This window comes from Fukomys damarensis, unplaced genomic scaffold, assembly GCF_012274545.1.
Source record: "Fukomys damarensis isolate Sample0158 unplaced genomic scaffold, DMR_v1.0_HiC HiC_scaffold_23, whole genome shotgun sequence".
NCBI classification, from domain to species: Eukaryota; Metazoa; Chordata; class Mammalia; order Rodentia; family Bathyergidae; genus Fukomys; species Fukomys damarensis.
In genome coordinates this window covers 19525193-19539719 of record NW_022900935.1, presented here as the reverse complement: position 1 = coordinate 19539719, position 14527 = coordinate 19525193, and the positions used below count along the sequence as shown (strand labels likewise).

At 48.5% G+C, this 14527-nt stretch overlaps 1 protein-coding gene across 1 annotated transcript; it reads left to right on the top strand.

Moving 5' to 3' along the window:
* The first annotated feature begins 2115 nt into the window (after positions 1 to 2115).
* On the top strand, positions 2116 to 14090 carry Nudc (nuclear distribution C, dynein complex regulator). Its single transcript, XM_010632865.3, has 9 exons — positions 2116 to 2331; positions 4624 to 4701; positions 11007 to 11210; positions 11304 to 11369; positions 11877 to 11993; positions 12091 to 12285; positions 13123 to 13206; positions 13301 to 13419; positions 13835 to 14090. The coding sequence occupies exons 1-9, from the start codon at positions 2251 to 2253 to the stop codon at positions 13884 to 13886; spliced, it is 996 nt and encodes a 331-aa protein (XP_010631167.1). The 5' UTR covers positions 2116 to 2250; the 3' UTR covers positions 13887 to 14090.
* The last annotated feature ends 437 nt before the right edge of the window (positions 14091 to 14527 follow it).

The window sequence follows — 14527 nt, the reverse complement described above, 5'->3', positions numbered from 1 at the left end:
AAAAAAAAAAAAAAAAAAAAAAAAAAAAAACAGAGAGAGAGAGAGAAACTTCTTTTCTCACAGTTCTAGTGGTTTTTTTTTTTTGTTGTTGTTGTTGTTTGTTTTTGGGGCAGGAGCTCACCGAACTGCCCAGGGTAAGCTCAGACTTGCAATCCTCCTGCCTCAGCCTCCTGAGTATAAGCATGTGCCCCTGAACCTGGCAGATACAGCAATCTTGTCAGGTCTTGCTGTGAATGAACTGAAAGTATGATGGCAGCAGAAGGAGAAAGTGGGGTCATCCCGTAGCTTAAAAAAAAAGCGAGGACTGGGAATTTAGCTTAGCGGTGCCGCGCCTGTCTGGTAGGCACAAGGTTCTGAGTTTGATTCCCAGTACCAAAAAGAGTGACATTAAAATGCATTTTTGGAATGAAGGGAATAATCCAGAGGAAACAAATGTGTGGTGCAGGACCTAGAAGACATATAGTGAATTATAGGGGAGAATCCCTGGAAAAACTAAGTTTATTAGATTTAGTGCATAAGTACCAGGTTTGGCCTGAAATTGTTGGGACCTGTCCCTCATGTTAACGAGGCAGGAAATTAGGATGTGGGCATGACCTGTCAATCATGGGTATCCAGGACACATGCTCAGAAAAACAAGTCCTACACCCAGGACCAACTGGAAAGTGCGAGCTAGCTTCAGTTCCTCAGGTGTGATATCAAGCAGGTTTTTGATAGGATGGCCTCAAACTGCCATTAGCCTGAGGAGCAAGGGACCCAAAATAAGGCCACCCCAACTGCCGGGCCACTGTTCTCTTAGTGGTTAGCTGTCACTTTGCAGAGCATACTTCTTTTCCAACCTTTCATAAATGTAAAACCTTGTTAACCTTTTCACTTAGACAACCAAGTCTTTGTTCAGGACAATGAGAACCTAGAAAGACTCTAGAAGGAGTCCATAGCATCCCACAAACCCTGCTAACTTTAACAGGAGTCACTAACAGCACCTGTTACATAACTTGTGAGAACCGATGTAAAATAAAATGTGGAGATCTTTAGCAATTACAGTACTAAGAATTTCAAGGCTGCAACTGGAGTGTTAAACCAAGTGTGGAGACCTTCTGTATTAGTCAGCTTTCTGTTGCTGTGAAAAAAAAATACCTGGGAAGAACTTAGAGGATGAGTTACTCTGGTCACTTGGCCCCATCTTTTCACAGAACATCATGGCAGGGAGCATGTGGTTGAGCAAAGCTGCTCACCTAATGGCAGTCAGGAAGCAAAGAGGAAGCCTACACCGAGTTACATTCCCATACCTGTTTTTTTGAGACAGGGTCTACGTCATTGCCTGGGCTGGACTTGAACTTGTGATCTCCCTGCCTCAGCCTCCTAGAGTGAGCCACCAAACCCAGCTTTTTTGGTTTTCTGAGATAAGGTCTCTGTGTAGGTTGGTCTTGGTTGCAGGTTGGGGCCATCTTCTTTCTCTGCCTCACTAGTGCTGGGATTACAGACAAGCAACACTATGCCCTTCAGAGAGAGGGCTTTTATAACAAAGCCCCCTTCCCAAATCCATTCACAATGATGACGTCAGAGACATCATGATCAAATGAACACTGATGCATTGCGTGCAAATCCTTCCATACATGGGCTTTTAGAGGGACGTTTCAGATTCAAACCCTAACACCTCCTAAAGTGCAAATGAAGTTTGTATGTCCATAAAGTCGGCCTTTGTGGATATGTGGTGATAACCATGGAGACGGGCTGTTTGCCAAGTGGCTTCCGAATCTCAAACGTCTCATGAAGGGTTATTAGAGGTGACTAAAGGCACTTGCGGTTCCACTGTTCTACAAGGTGGGCAGTCATTAGGAAAGCAGAGAAGCAGAGTTAGTCTTTTTTCAACTTTCAACATCCCCCCTCCTCTCCCATTTGAGTCCAGGGCTTTCTAGAAGGCTCCAAAAAACTCTGGCGACCATAGCAACGCAAGCCAAACTCCGGGACCCTTGGCTCCGCCCATCGCATCACGGAAGTGCTTGTTGATTGGTTCAGCACGCTAACCAATGAGCTGCGAAGCGGGCTGTTTACCGTGCGGTAAGTGGTCATAGACATAGAGGGAGGCGGGACGAGAGAGAGGGGAGGCGGGCCTGGGCGGCGGGGCGCTTGCGTGTTTCCGGCTCCGCTGCGGAAGGGGTCTTCCTGACTTGGGCCTTAAGGCGATCTAAGGGATCCTGCAGACCGCGCGACGCGAGGGCAGACCTCCAAGTGTGGGTCAGGACCGGCGCGATGGGCGGAGAGCAGGAGGAGGAGCGTTTCGATGGCATGTTGCTGGCCATGGCGCAACAGCACGAGGGCGGCGTGCAGGAGGTAACGGCCGCGCGGCGTCGGCCCACCTGGCCCAGCGGCACTCGCCTGCGCGTAGCCCTAGCCACTGTCCCTCCACCCTTCGACTTTGAGGGCCTAGGTCAACCCGGGTTGGCATCGCGGGCTCCGGAGATTCCCCTACATTCGTACTACACACCAGTTTCCTGTCCTGCCACCCTGCTGCTGGGCTCACCTCTCGGCCGTTTGGTGCCTCTCAGTAGTTTCAGTTTTAGCCGTTCTTGAGCTCTTGTTCTCGTCTGAAATTCCCCGAGAGCCTTAGGATTCCCTGCTCCCTCATTGGTGCCATACATGCTTCTGACCACATTCCCACCAAGAGCATCTCTTGAACTGTGGAAGACAGAGCCAGCCTATCAGTGCGTGCGAGGTGGGGGCTGGAGAGCTGGGTGATGTTAACACGTGGTCCTTTTTAGGCCTTGAATGAGGGAATAGGAGGTCTGGATTGACATTTGGTTTCCACTGCATACCAGTTTGGGACCCTTCCACCTGTCTAAGCCTCACTTTCCTTGTCCAGAAGATGGAACTACAAATTCCTGTTTCATATTATAGGAGAGTAGTATCTTGAAGGACTGAGTTCTCAGTGAGACTTGTTCATTCAACATTGTTTGTCACTTGTGATTGATGTGTTCCAGACATCCAAGCAGCTGGATTCTAGGAGTCCTGCCCGTGCTCCTCTGGAGCTGACAAAGAGCAATTTGCAAACGTAATTGATGCTGAATGACCAATAACCCATTGTGTATGACGCAGTAACATGTCTTGTATGAACGGCAAGGATAAACTAGTAGCACAAATTCTGTACTTGGTTTTTTTCAAACAGAAACAAAATTAGAGGTAGAAGAGGCTGCTGAGATTAGGCCAGAACCCAAATTTCATAAAGCCCCTGAAGGCCTGAGAGTGACAGGGATTTGATTATCACAAAGCTCCTGACCTGGACAGACGAGGTTCCTTAGCTCAGTGTACTTTCCACAATCTACTTCTGAGTCTATGTTGTACTCTGGACCATTCCTGCTTTTTGCCCCTAGTTACCTGTGGTGACCAAAGATTTGTAAACCCTTTGAGATGGTAGGGTGTTTCTGATCTACAAATGTGAAAAGGCTCGTTGTCTTCCAACACCCTAAATTATTGACACAAAATGGATTGGGAGTGAGTTCATTTTTTAATAAACAAAAAGACTATAAATAAGAATTACGAAAGAAATGAGATAATTCTAGCATCAGATTTAGAGTCATTCAGGCATAAAAGGGCTTGTTTGTGTTGACCCTAGGTCACCACTTGGTTGTTTCATTCAGCAAGAATTGCATTGAGCATGTACAGATGCCCTTTGACATTTAATGGGGTTTCATCCTGATAAACCCATTGTAAGTTGAAAATATGATTGAGCAGAAAGTGTGTCTCATTTACTGAACATCTTAGCTTAGCAACACAGTGAACTGTAGACCCTTGGTTCATTCCTCTTGTGATGGAATAGCTGGTGGGGAGCTGAGGCTCACTGCCTAGCATTGGAAGAGAATAACCACACGTTGCTAGCCCAGTGCGTGATCAAAATTCAAAATTTGATTTCTGTATGTATGTTGCCTTTATACCGCGTTGTAAAGTCAAAAAACCTAAGACAAGCCATTATTTAACAACTGGTGCCCTCATTGTAGCTGAAGAAAGACTAAGCCATGGTTGATGGTTCCTATGTTATGAAGATTTTACCTTCTACCAGTGAGTCTTTTGCTCCATCCCAGACACTGCTAAAGGCTCATCTCCATTATCTCATTTGATCCTCACAAGGTCCTAGAACTAGGTCTTACAGTGTTCAGAATCTCCCCAGAGTCACCTAGCTTACTATCTCGGTCCAGTGTTCAAATTCATCCACTTAGTTACATTGGTTCCCCCAGACAGAGTTAGTCCATTTTAACCTTAATGTTAGTGGTTTAATGTGCTTCCTTCCTGGCGTGTCTTAAGATCTTCATAGATGTTTTACTTTCTGGAGATGAAAGTTGGGTTTAGGCATTTTAGGCCCTGAATAAAGAAGAACAGTATTCTGTATGCTCAGGCTGCTTCTAGCACCCCAGGTAAAGTGAATCAAGCACAGAGATACAAGAAGTCAAAAATCTGCCTTTTAGGTGATCCTAAGATTAGGGCAGGTTTGCTGGTGGAAGGGACCAGGGGGTCTTGGCTGGGAAACTCAGTGAAATAGTCCTTCTTGGACTAAGGAAGTTGAATTCTGTACGCTTGAGGGCACCCAGCATGGCACGCCCAGAGCTTCAGTCTTTTTTCTGTGTCTTTCAGCTTGTGAACACCTTCTTCAGCTTCCTTCGACGCAAAACAGACTTTTTTGTTGGAGGAGAAGAGGGGATGGCAGAGAAGGTAAGTGTTGGAGGCTCCTGTCTCTTGGGCAGTACTCTATTTAGAAGGAAAGTTCATTTGGCCTTCATTTAGTGTAAGAGGAATCATTACTAGAGGCTGAATCCGTAGGGTGAGGCTTGGGAGAAGGGAAGCAAGCTCTCATTAAAGCTTCCTTGCTGGGTACATTGTCTAGCTGTTTCCCATGATTCTTTAGCAGTTTTATGAAAGGAACTCTTCCCATTGTGAGATGAGATTAGGAAACTGTCTCAGAGATGTTTTGCGCCGTTTATAGTTTTGAGTCTAGTTTTAGGAGAACCAGGGTTGAAAACAGTCAGTTGTGAACCTGTCTGTGTCCCTGACACCATGACATAATGCTGCTTTTTTTTTTTTTTTTTTTTTTTTTTAATGCAGACTGGCCTTAAAATAACAATTCTTCCTCAGCCTCCTAAATGCTTGGATGACAGGTGTGTGCCACCATACCCACTATCACAAAAATTTCTTGACTCCCTTTTCACTGAAGAGGTTTTGACTAATTACTTAGCTGAGAGTTGAGAGTGAGCAAATGCCAGAAATTGAAGCTGAAGAGAGAAATTTAGGAAAACTCAAAGCCAGCTAATCCATTATGTTCCCAAATATAGTGGCCCAAAGTTCAGTGGTTTGGGAATTGGGTTTGTGGAACTGGTTCTGAGGTTTTGAACTTCTAATTCCATAATTTAAAATTACATTTTTGAAAATTGGTAAGTCGTGCCATGCATGGTATTAACACACCTGAAATCTCAGCACTTGGGAGGTTAAGGCAGTGGGATCAAAACTTGGAGACCAGCATTGTCTTACATGGTAAGACCCTGTCTCACAAGAAGAAAAAAAATTGGTAAATCATGAGGCTGGAAACTTACTGAACTGTGATTTTTAAAAAAAATATCTTTAATATTTATTTCACATAAATTTGAGACATAGCAATAGGAAGACATTTTGCAAAACAGGTCTGGGATGCTCTATAAAGTGTCCTTTTTTTGGTTTTTAGAGACAGGATCTCACTATGTAGTTGAGACGGACCTGGAACTCACAGCGATCCTCTTGCCTCAGACTCCCGAGTGCTGGGATTACAGGCGTGCACCACCACACCTGGCTCTTGATGCTCTGAAGCTACTCTGTTATAAGAGGAGCTTGGCAGTAGGAGTTCCAGGTTCTTGTTCTAGCAAACAGTTGACATTGTGCTTGTGTGAAGTCCTATCCCAGGCACTTCAGGATTACAGAAATGAATATAGTCCTGGTCTTTGTTTTCATGGGTTTCATGGTGCTGGGTGTGGTAGTGTACCCCTGTAATCCCCACACTTTGGGAGGATGAGTTAGGTATATTGCAACTTTCAGCTCATTCTGGGCAGTTTAGTAACTTAGCCAAGACCATGTTGCAAAACAAAAAGTAAAAGGGTGGGGAGATAACTTCTGTGCCAAGGTTCAATCTCCATTATTGGGGGGGAAAAATAAAGTGATACCTCAGAACTGTCCTGGGATGATGGTAGTTACCATATAGTCTCGTCTCAGATTCTATCATAGCCGCATCCTCTGTTCCCTTGGGACCATCTCTTTCCAAGGAAGTCAGCCAGATTCTCAAGGCAGGCAGAAACCTAGCTAGTATTCCTGCTCTCTTCAGTTATAGCACAGTAACTCTTGTGTTGAGCACCTACCACCTACTATGTGCAGACCTCCCGATACATTTAAATTTTTTTTTTTATTATTTTTTTGGTTTTTTGAGACAGGGTCTCACTGTATAGTTGAGACTGACCTGGAACTCACAATGTAGCCCAGGGTGGTCTCAAACTCACAGCAATCCTCCTGCCTCAGCCTCCTGAGTGCTGGGATTACAGGCGTGTGCCACCGTGCCCGGCTAGCCCTCTTAGTTTTTTATTTTGAGATTGGAGTCTCACTAAATTGCCTAGGCTGAGTTCAAACTTGTGATCCTCCTGCCTCAGACTTCTAGAGTAGTAGGATGACAGGCCTGTGCCCAGCTAATATATTTCTTTGTCCTTTGGATTTTTTTGTGTTAGTAGTTAAATCACAGGCTTGATTTGCTTAGTTGAGGTTTTTTGTTCCCCAGAACTACTGTGTAGGTGATCTGGTGTATGCCCTCAGAAAGCACACAGTGTTTAGTTGTTTCTCATTTTGTGATAATAATTGTTGATCATGCCCAAATCTATTGTATTCATAGAGTTTGCAAAATGCTGAGCCTCTATTATTCTTCCTTTATCAGTTAAAACTTTCTCCTCCCTACCCCCCTGGTTACCTAGAAAGGATATGCTGGTGGGCTGGGATTTTAGCTCAGTGGCACTGCACCTTCCTCACAAGCACAAGGACCTGAGTTTGATCCCTGGTACCAAAAAAGGATATGCAGGAAAAGCTCCTTACTCATGGCTTTCAGAACAGTTACTTGATGCTTTACTGAGTGCTGGAGGTGACCCATGAAGTGGGTTTTCCCCCATTGTTTTTGTAAACTCATGGAGTTGAGTAGATGTGTACCATGCTGTTGCAGTTCTTACTGAGTCGAGGGAAGTCTGTCAAAGGACACAGGCCATTATCAGTGGCAGTTCCGGGTCCTGTCCCCATTTCCCTGTGCATACCCACAGTGAATTGCAGCATGTCACAGCCCTCTGCATCTGGAGATTCCTTTGTTATGCCACGTCACACTTACCGAATTCTCTCCCGGGCCAGGGATTTAGCTCAGTAGTACTGCGCCTGAGTTCAATCCCTGGTGTGTTTTGGTGGGGAGTCCCTTCTCTTCGTTTTTTTTTTTTTTTTTTCTTTTTTGGTACTAGGGATCGAACTCCTTGTGCTTGCCAGCCAGGTGTGGTGCCATTGAGCTACATCTCTGGTCCTCTCCTTACTTTTCAGTAGTCATTTCTTGTGTCTGTCCTTATTTCTGAGGAGGATACCTGTCTGTCTCCTATTTTCCTCCCTCCCTTCCTCCTTTCTCTCTTTCCTCCCCTCCTCTCCCTTTGTCCACCCCCTTTCTGTCTGTTTTGGCACTGGAGATTGAACCCAGGGCTTCAGCATGTTAGACAAACACTCTGCCACTGGATTACAGGGTGTTCTTTGTGTCGTTGATTCTTTTAAATTTCCTGTGTTTTTTTGAGAGAAAGTTTGGCTTTTAGTTCAGGCTGGCCTTGAACTCACCATGTAGCCCATGCTGCCCTCAAAGTGATGATCCTCCTGCCTCAGCTCCCTGAGTGCTGGGATTGGTTATGGGAATTCACCACCATGCCTGGCTAAATATAGTCCTCAGTAGATTAGCATTTAGTAAGAGACATCTCATAACATTCTTGTCTTCAGACAACATGTTTGAGAGGTACTTTGGGTGCTAGAGAGATGTAAGTTAGGCACAGATCCTGCTTCTGAGGGCTGTAGGGAAAGAGGAAGGTGCTGCCATAGGATTAAGTACAGATCTGTGGGGTCTTTGGGAAGGAGAGAGGGCACTTACTTGATGAGATTCAGGAAAGATTTTGAGAAGGGTGCTGCAGTTTAGTGACCTGAAAGCCACAGTGAGGTTGGACAGCTGAGGAGGCCAGAAAGGTATCCTAGGTGCATGAGGCAGTGTAAACAGGGTTGGGGAGTTTAAGGGTATGATAGGAAAAGAGCTACCGAATAGAGTCCGAGTCCACCAGGAGAGGGCATGGCTACTGCTCACAAATTAGGTCTGATTGAGGACAGAGGACCTCCTGGAGGTCAAGGTCACCATGGCCAGACAGAAGGACTCAGACACAGAGAGGCTGGAAGGCTGGACTCTGCATTGTGTGTCATGGGGAGCTTTGGGCTGGTCAGCCCGGAGCCCCAGCCCTGGGGGAAAGGAACAGGCTCAGGCTGAGGCAGCCAGGATAGCGGAACACTGTCATGTAAGGTTGATTAGAGGTGGATGATCACAAGTGACCTCTTTTGCTCTGTCCTTTGGCATCTGGATGGATGTAGCTGCCACTCCTCAAGATTAGGGCCCTGGCTTGTGGGTGAGGGTAGGGGTTCCCAGAGTTGGTTCTAGGGATCATAACAGTGGCCCTCAGTGATGTTCTGATAGTTGCAGTGATGGGGACCTTTGGATCTGTGCCTTAGGTGAGGGCCTGCCTGTTGTTTACCAACCCTCCAGATAACCCTTGCTGAGACCTTTCAGTCTTTTCCTAGGGGCCCTATGTTGGGCAGCTAGGGAGTAGTGCAAAGGCAGGGGCCAAATGCACTGCTTCGGCCCAGTGGTCCGTGGCGGAGGGCTGTGGTGGGGCCTGAGACAGGAGAATTGCTCAGCTGGGGAGGAATTTGACAGTCCTCTTATTGAGGATCCCGGCCACAGTCAGCCACTGTTGTTTGAATGTGCCATCTCCCTCAGGTGTGTTGGGACGCCCTCCCCACAGGGTGTTCAGGTTCAGGATCTCATGCCTCCAGGTTCAGATTAAGGGAAACACTCTAGGCCTGTCCTCCAGTGTGGTCGGGACAGCCATTGCTCACATGTGCCCAGCTCACCCTGCTGAGCTGTGGTTCCTAAAGATGTGTCCAGTGATTGAAGCTGCACTCCATGGCAGCCTCTGGGTTGGCACCTGTGAGGAGGCTGCCAGACTGACAGGGTGTCCTTCTGGTGGGAGGAGACTAGGAGGGGGGTCGGAGACTGCTGTGATTGGCCTTGACTGTGCCCTCAGGTAACCTCCAGGAGCTAGGAAGGAATAGGACAAATGGGATGTGACATGATTTACTGGGGCTGGGAGGGGAGGGCCCTGCTTTTGCCTCCCCTTGGCCACTGGTTGGCAAATGGCTTGAGTTCAAGGTCCCCCTGATTAGAAAATGGGACAAGGTCCTTGGTGGAACAGCTCTGCTGTGTAATTGTCTCATGACCTGTTGTTTCTCTTGACAGCACAGTGGCCTTCAGGTGACTTATTTCTCTCACCTCTTTTGTTTTTTGCTTTTCTTTTCTCTCTTTGTTTTTGAGAAGGGTCTTGCTGTGTGGTATAGGCTGGGCTCAAACTTACTGTAATCCTCCTGCATCAGCCTCTCAAATGTTGACTTTACAGGTGTGCCCCACTATGCCTGGCTACCTCCTTTTCCTGTTAACTCATGTGGTTGGGGGGTGGTGCTTTTGGTGGCCTTTACAGAATGTGGCATGGGGCTGGGGTTGGGAGTTACGGGAGGAAAGTACAAAGATGAATAGGAAGCCATGGACTGTAGTGACTATAGGACCTTGCAGACCCCTTCTTCCCTCCAGCTCTGATTCAGATGCTGGGAATATGGTTTACATTCCAGTGATCACATGGTGGATGCCCTGTAAGGCTTTCCGGTGTGTGCGCCATGTGTGGTCTAGCGGGTAAAAAGACACTTGAGCTGGTCTTAGAGGGTGACCTGGGAGAGGGAAAAAGGGATTCTAAGCAAAAACCAGTGTATGTCAGAGCTGCTTTTAGACAGGCATGGAGAGGTGACCACAGGGGTCACACTCCAGAGTCTCCAATCAGGAGGTCTGGAGTGGGTCCTGAGATTGAGCCTTTCAGATAGGCCCCAAGTGGTGCTGATATTGCAGGTTGGGAGAAGCACACTGGGTGCCACTGGCCTTCTGGCTGCTACAGCAGAGAACGTCCTCCTCTCAACCCGTGCCACTGATGTGTACAGCCCCAGCCAGCCAACAAATGCTGTTGGGAAGCCAGCATTTTATACATGGCTTTTGTGAGGCAAGGACCAGACTACAATCTTGCAGGGTGCTGTCATATTCAGTCCTGACAGACAAGGAAAAACGGGGTTTAGAAAGAGGCACAGTTGCTCACTTGTCCGAGGACACACACCCAGATAGTGACAGGAGCCAGTGGGTTAATGCCTGGGTGGCAGGGAGGCCAGCTAGCAGATTGTAGGGTAGAAACATACTGGGAAGGCTTGTAGGAGAGAAAGGAATCACAATAGCTGGCTTGCTAGCTGGTGAGGGGGAGATCAACCTTTTCCCTCAGGAAAACTGGTGTCCTGTTACTGTTGCCATCCTGGGGTGGCATTTTGTGCTGCCAAGCTAGGACTGTGCCCTGGAGACAGAGTATGTGTAGGTGGGAGAGATCCTGGAGCAGGCAGGTCCGGCCGTGAGATAGGCTGAAGCTTGAGTTCTGATTGGCACAGCCTCACTTTCTAAAGCAGCCACTACTTACTGAGTCAGGTGCTGTTGAGGTGTATGATGTGCAGCTCTATAAAAAGAGTGTGTAATCCCCATTTTCCATTGAGAAAACTGAGGTTCTGTTATAGTGCTTCATGTGGCACTCAGCAGAAGAAATGGGACCAGACTCCACTGCCTTGCTCTCGTGCCTCATCACCTCTGCTTCCCCCAGCTCATCACGCAGACCTTTAACCACCACAACCAGCTAGCCCAGAAGGCCCGGCGGGAGAAGCGAGCCCGTCAGGAGACTGAGCGGAGGGAGAAGGCAGAGCGGGCAGCCAGGCTGGCCAAGGAAGCCAAGGCAGAGAACTCTGGGCCACAGATCCAGGAGCTGACTGATGAGGAGGCAGAGAGGCTGCAGTTAGAACTTGACAAGGTGAGGCTGGTCTTCCCTCCTGCACACCCCCCAGGGTCCTTTTGTCATTGGGAAGTGAAGTCTTGTTGCCAACTGCTGTGTCCTTTGCCACAGAAAAAGGATGCAGAGATTCATGAGGCCCAGCTTAAGAATGGCAGCGTTGGCGCCCCAGAGAAGCAGGTGAGATGGACCAGAGGCTCTCGGACCTAGCCAAGGGGTTGGGCACTAACCCTCTTCTTTCTCTGGAATGTCCTCCTTTCCCCTTCCCTGCCCCCAGCTTTGGGGATCCTCCTCACATTTCAACATCCCATTCAGAAACATGGGACAGATGGATATGAGTTTAAAAAACAAACAGAAAATCTACTGGCCTTTATCTTGGACAGGAGAGCTGAGAGCCACAGAGGGCAAGGCAGTTGCCTGTACAGGCACCATCAGAGGTGGGTGGAGGTCTTGGGCCCAGCCATGTCCTTTGTCATTTGGTAATAATAGTTTGCATTCCTGGGCAGAGATCAGAACCTGGTTTTACCTCTGTGTCCTTGTCGGTCAGGATTTGGGGGTCTGCCCCTGCAGAGTGGGCAGGGACCAGGTCTGTTTGTGTTGTGGCTGTATGCTCCATGCTAGCCCTGGGTCTGGCCCAGTGGGTGTTCAGTCTGTGTCAAGTAGCTGAGCACCACTGATTGTGAGCAGGAGGCTGAGGAGGATGAAGAGGAAGATGAGAAGGACAAAGGGAAACTGAAGCCCAACTTGGGAAATGGCGCTGACCTGGCCAATTACCGTTGGACCCAGACCCTGTCAGAGCTGGATGTGAGTGAGCCCTGGGCCAGGGGCAAGGGCTGGGAAGCCATCCTGGGGTCCTGGCAGTGCCTGCTGACCCCTCCTTGACTGCCTGTGTCCCATGCAGCTGGTGGTGCCCTTCAACGTCAACTTCCGGCTGAAAGGGAAGGATGTGGTGGTGGACGTCCAGCGACGGCACCTCCGGGTGGGGCTCAAGGGGCAGCCAGCGGTCATTGATGGGGAGCTCTACAACGAGGTGAAGGTGGAGGAGAGCTCATGGCTCATTGAGGACAGCAAGGTGGTGACTGTGCATTTGGAGAAGGTATGTGTGGCCTGCTCTCTTAGCTTGAGTGCTGACAGTGGGAGTTGAGGTGGGAGGGTCTTCTGTCCACTTGGGCTGTGCTTGGGGCCATGCTAATCCCCACAGCAAGACCCTTCAAAGTAGTCTGATTTGAAGTCAGGAAAATGCCGAGATTGCCCCTGCTCCAAGATGGGTGGCAGTGTGAGGGGTGGATTGGGGGGCGGGGAGCCTCTTTTCCATCAGATTTGCATGTGTTTATTTCTACACATATTGAACACCCACTACACTCCAGCTGCTCTTCTAAGGCTGGAGAGAAAATAGCAAAATGTAGAAAAGCAAGGTGTCCTCAGAAAGACTTCTCCAGTTCACTGCCTTCCTTGAGAGGTGAGGCAGATACCAATAAATCATGGCCCTCTAGGAAGGGTTGAGGGTCTAGGGACAGCCTAGCTCCTAGTTTAGAGACAGCAGTCTGCCCAGTACGTCTGGCTGCCCTTGCATTTGTTTTCCTCCCAGCTGAAATGATCTTTCCTGCTTTTTTCTTTCTGTCCTCTGCTGCCATGTATTGTTTATGTCTTAAGGCTTAGCCTGTGTCACTCTAGTTTCTCTCCACACCCTGAATGACTGTGTCCCTCTGTGCTTTTTCTTTTCCTGTATCACAGTGACGTCTAACACTGGCCTCACCTCTCCTCCCCAGCTGCTGGGTGGGCAGAGGGCATTCTCATCCGTGCCCCTGGTTTAGCACAGGCCTATGAGGGTCTCAGGTACAGGATGTGGGTGGGAAAGTTTGGTCCTGGAAAGGTTGAGAGAGGGGCGCAGAGCGAGCCCCTCCTGTCCCCCTGGGTGTCTTTCTTTTCACAGATCAATAAGATGGAGTGGTGGAGTCGCTTGGTGTCCAGCGACCCTGAAATCAATACCAAGAAGATTAACCCTGAGAACTCCAAGGTGAGCCCCAGCTGGTTGGGGGAGTTTCAGCATTGAAGGGAGAGTCCTGGCTATTCCCTAAGCATCACCCATCCCTGTCCCTGCCTGCCCTCAGCTGTCAGACTTGGACAGTGAGACACGGAGCATGGTGGAAAAAATGATGTATGACCAGAGACAGAAGTCCATGGGGCTGCCCACCTCGGACGAGCAGAAGAAACAGGAGATCCTGAAAAAGTAAGCAACTCAGAGATAGGGATGTCAGGAGGGTCGGTGCCTGTGAGGTTAGACCTGGGTGACAGCATAGAGCAGGTCACCCAGCAGGATTAAGCTTCCCTGCCCCTTTCAGCATGAGCTAGCCAAGTTTACGGCTTTATGGCATTGGTTGCCTAGCCTAATCACTTGTTGAGGTCACCTCGAGGGCAAGGCCAGCTCAGGGTAGAAAGCAAAGGGTAACAGGCGGTCACTGCCACCTGTGAAAACAGTGCCAGTGTTGGCACCTATTTCCAGTCCTAGGGGCTCAGATAGGCCTCAGATACTCGGGGCCTTGCCTAGCCCAGTGCTACATTTCTCAGGGTTCTAAAGAAGTTAGACTTGATTTCGGTGTTTTGGGGAGGACAGCCTGTTTAACCTCTTGCTTCCACTTCCCCAGGTTCATGGATCAGCATCCAGAGATGGACTTCTCCAAGGCCAAATTCAACTAGTTCTGTGTTTACCTCCCTGAACTCTTGGGGCTGAGCCCCCGAGCCATCGAACTTCCTTTCCCAACATTCCCTGGTTCTTGGGGAGCCTCAGGGCAGGGGCAGGCATGGGGCTGGCCCAGGTACATGGGTTCCAGGACATCATGGGAGAAGGGCTGGGCCTACTGTTACACATTAAAGCTGTTTACCCAGCTCCACCTGTGTCCTCTCCTCCCTCTGGTCTTTCCCTGGGACCAGCTTCTTCTGGCTTCTAGCCCAGATTCTGCCATATCTCCTAGGACAAGTCCTTGTCTTGTCCTCTTTGTGCCTCAGTTTCTTCCCATTATTTATAGGGAAGATTAGGACAAGGCTTTTAGTCTCTATAGTAGTGGGCAGAAGTGAATTTTTCTGGCTGAAAAGACCAAAACATACATTAGATTCTCAAGGAGGCCCACAACCTAGCAAAGATTGACGAGCTAGAGGGCCAGGGATTTAGCTCAGTGGTACACTGCCTGCCTCACAAGGACCTGAATTCAATTCCTGGTACCAAAAAAGTCATGGTTTTTGGCCATGGATTTAGCTCAGTGGTTAGGTGGCTTGCATTGCAAACACAAGGTCTCAAGTTCAATCCCCAGTACCAAAAAAAAAAAAAAAAAAAAAAAAAA

Excerpts from the sequence above, each read along its gene's own strand:
- Nudc (XM_010632865.3), top strand. The coding sequence starts at position 2,251 with ATGGGCGGAGAGCAGGAGGAGGAGCGTTTCGATGGCATGTTGCTGGCC. Across the intron at positions 4,702-11,006 it reads AAGAGGGGATGGCAGAGAAG|CTCATCACGCAGACCTTTAA; the intron begins GTAAGTGTTGGA and ends TGCTTCCCCCAG. Across the intron at positions 12,286-13,122 it reads TGACTGTGCATTTGGAGAAG|ATCAATAAGATGGAGTGGTG; the intron begins GTATGTGTGGCC and ends TTCTTTTCACAG.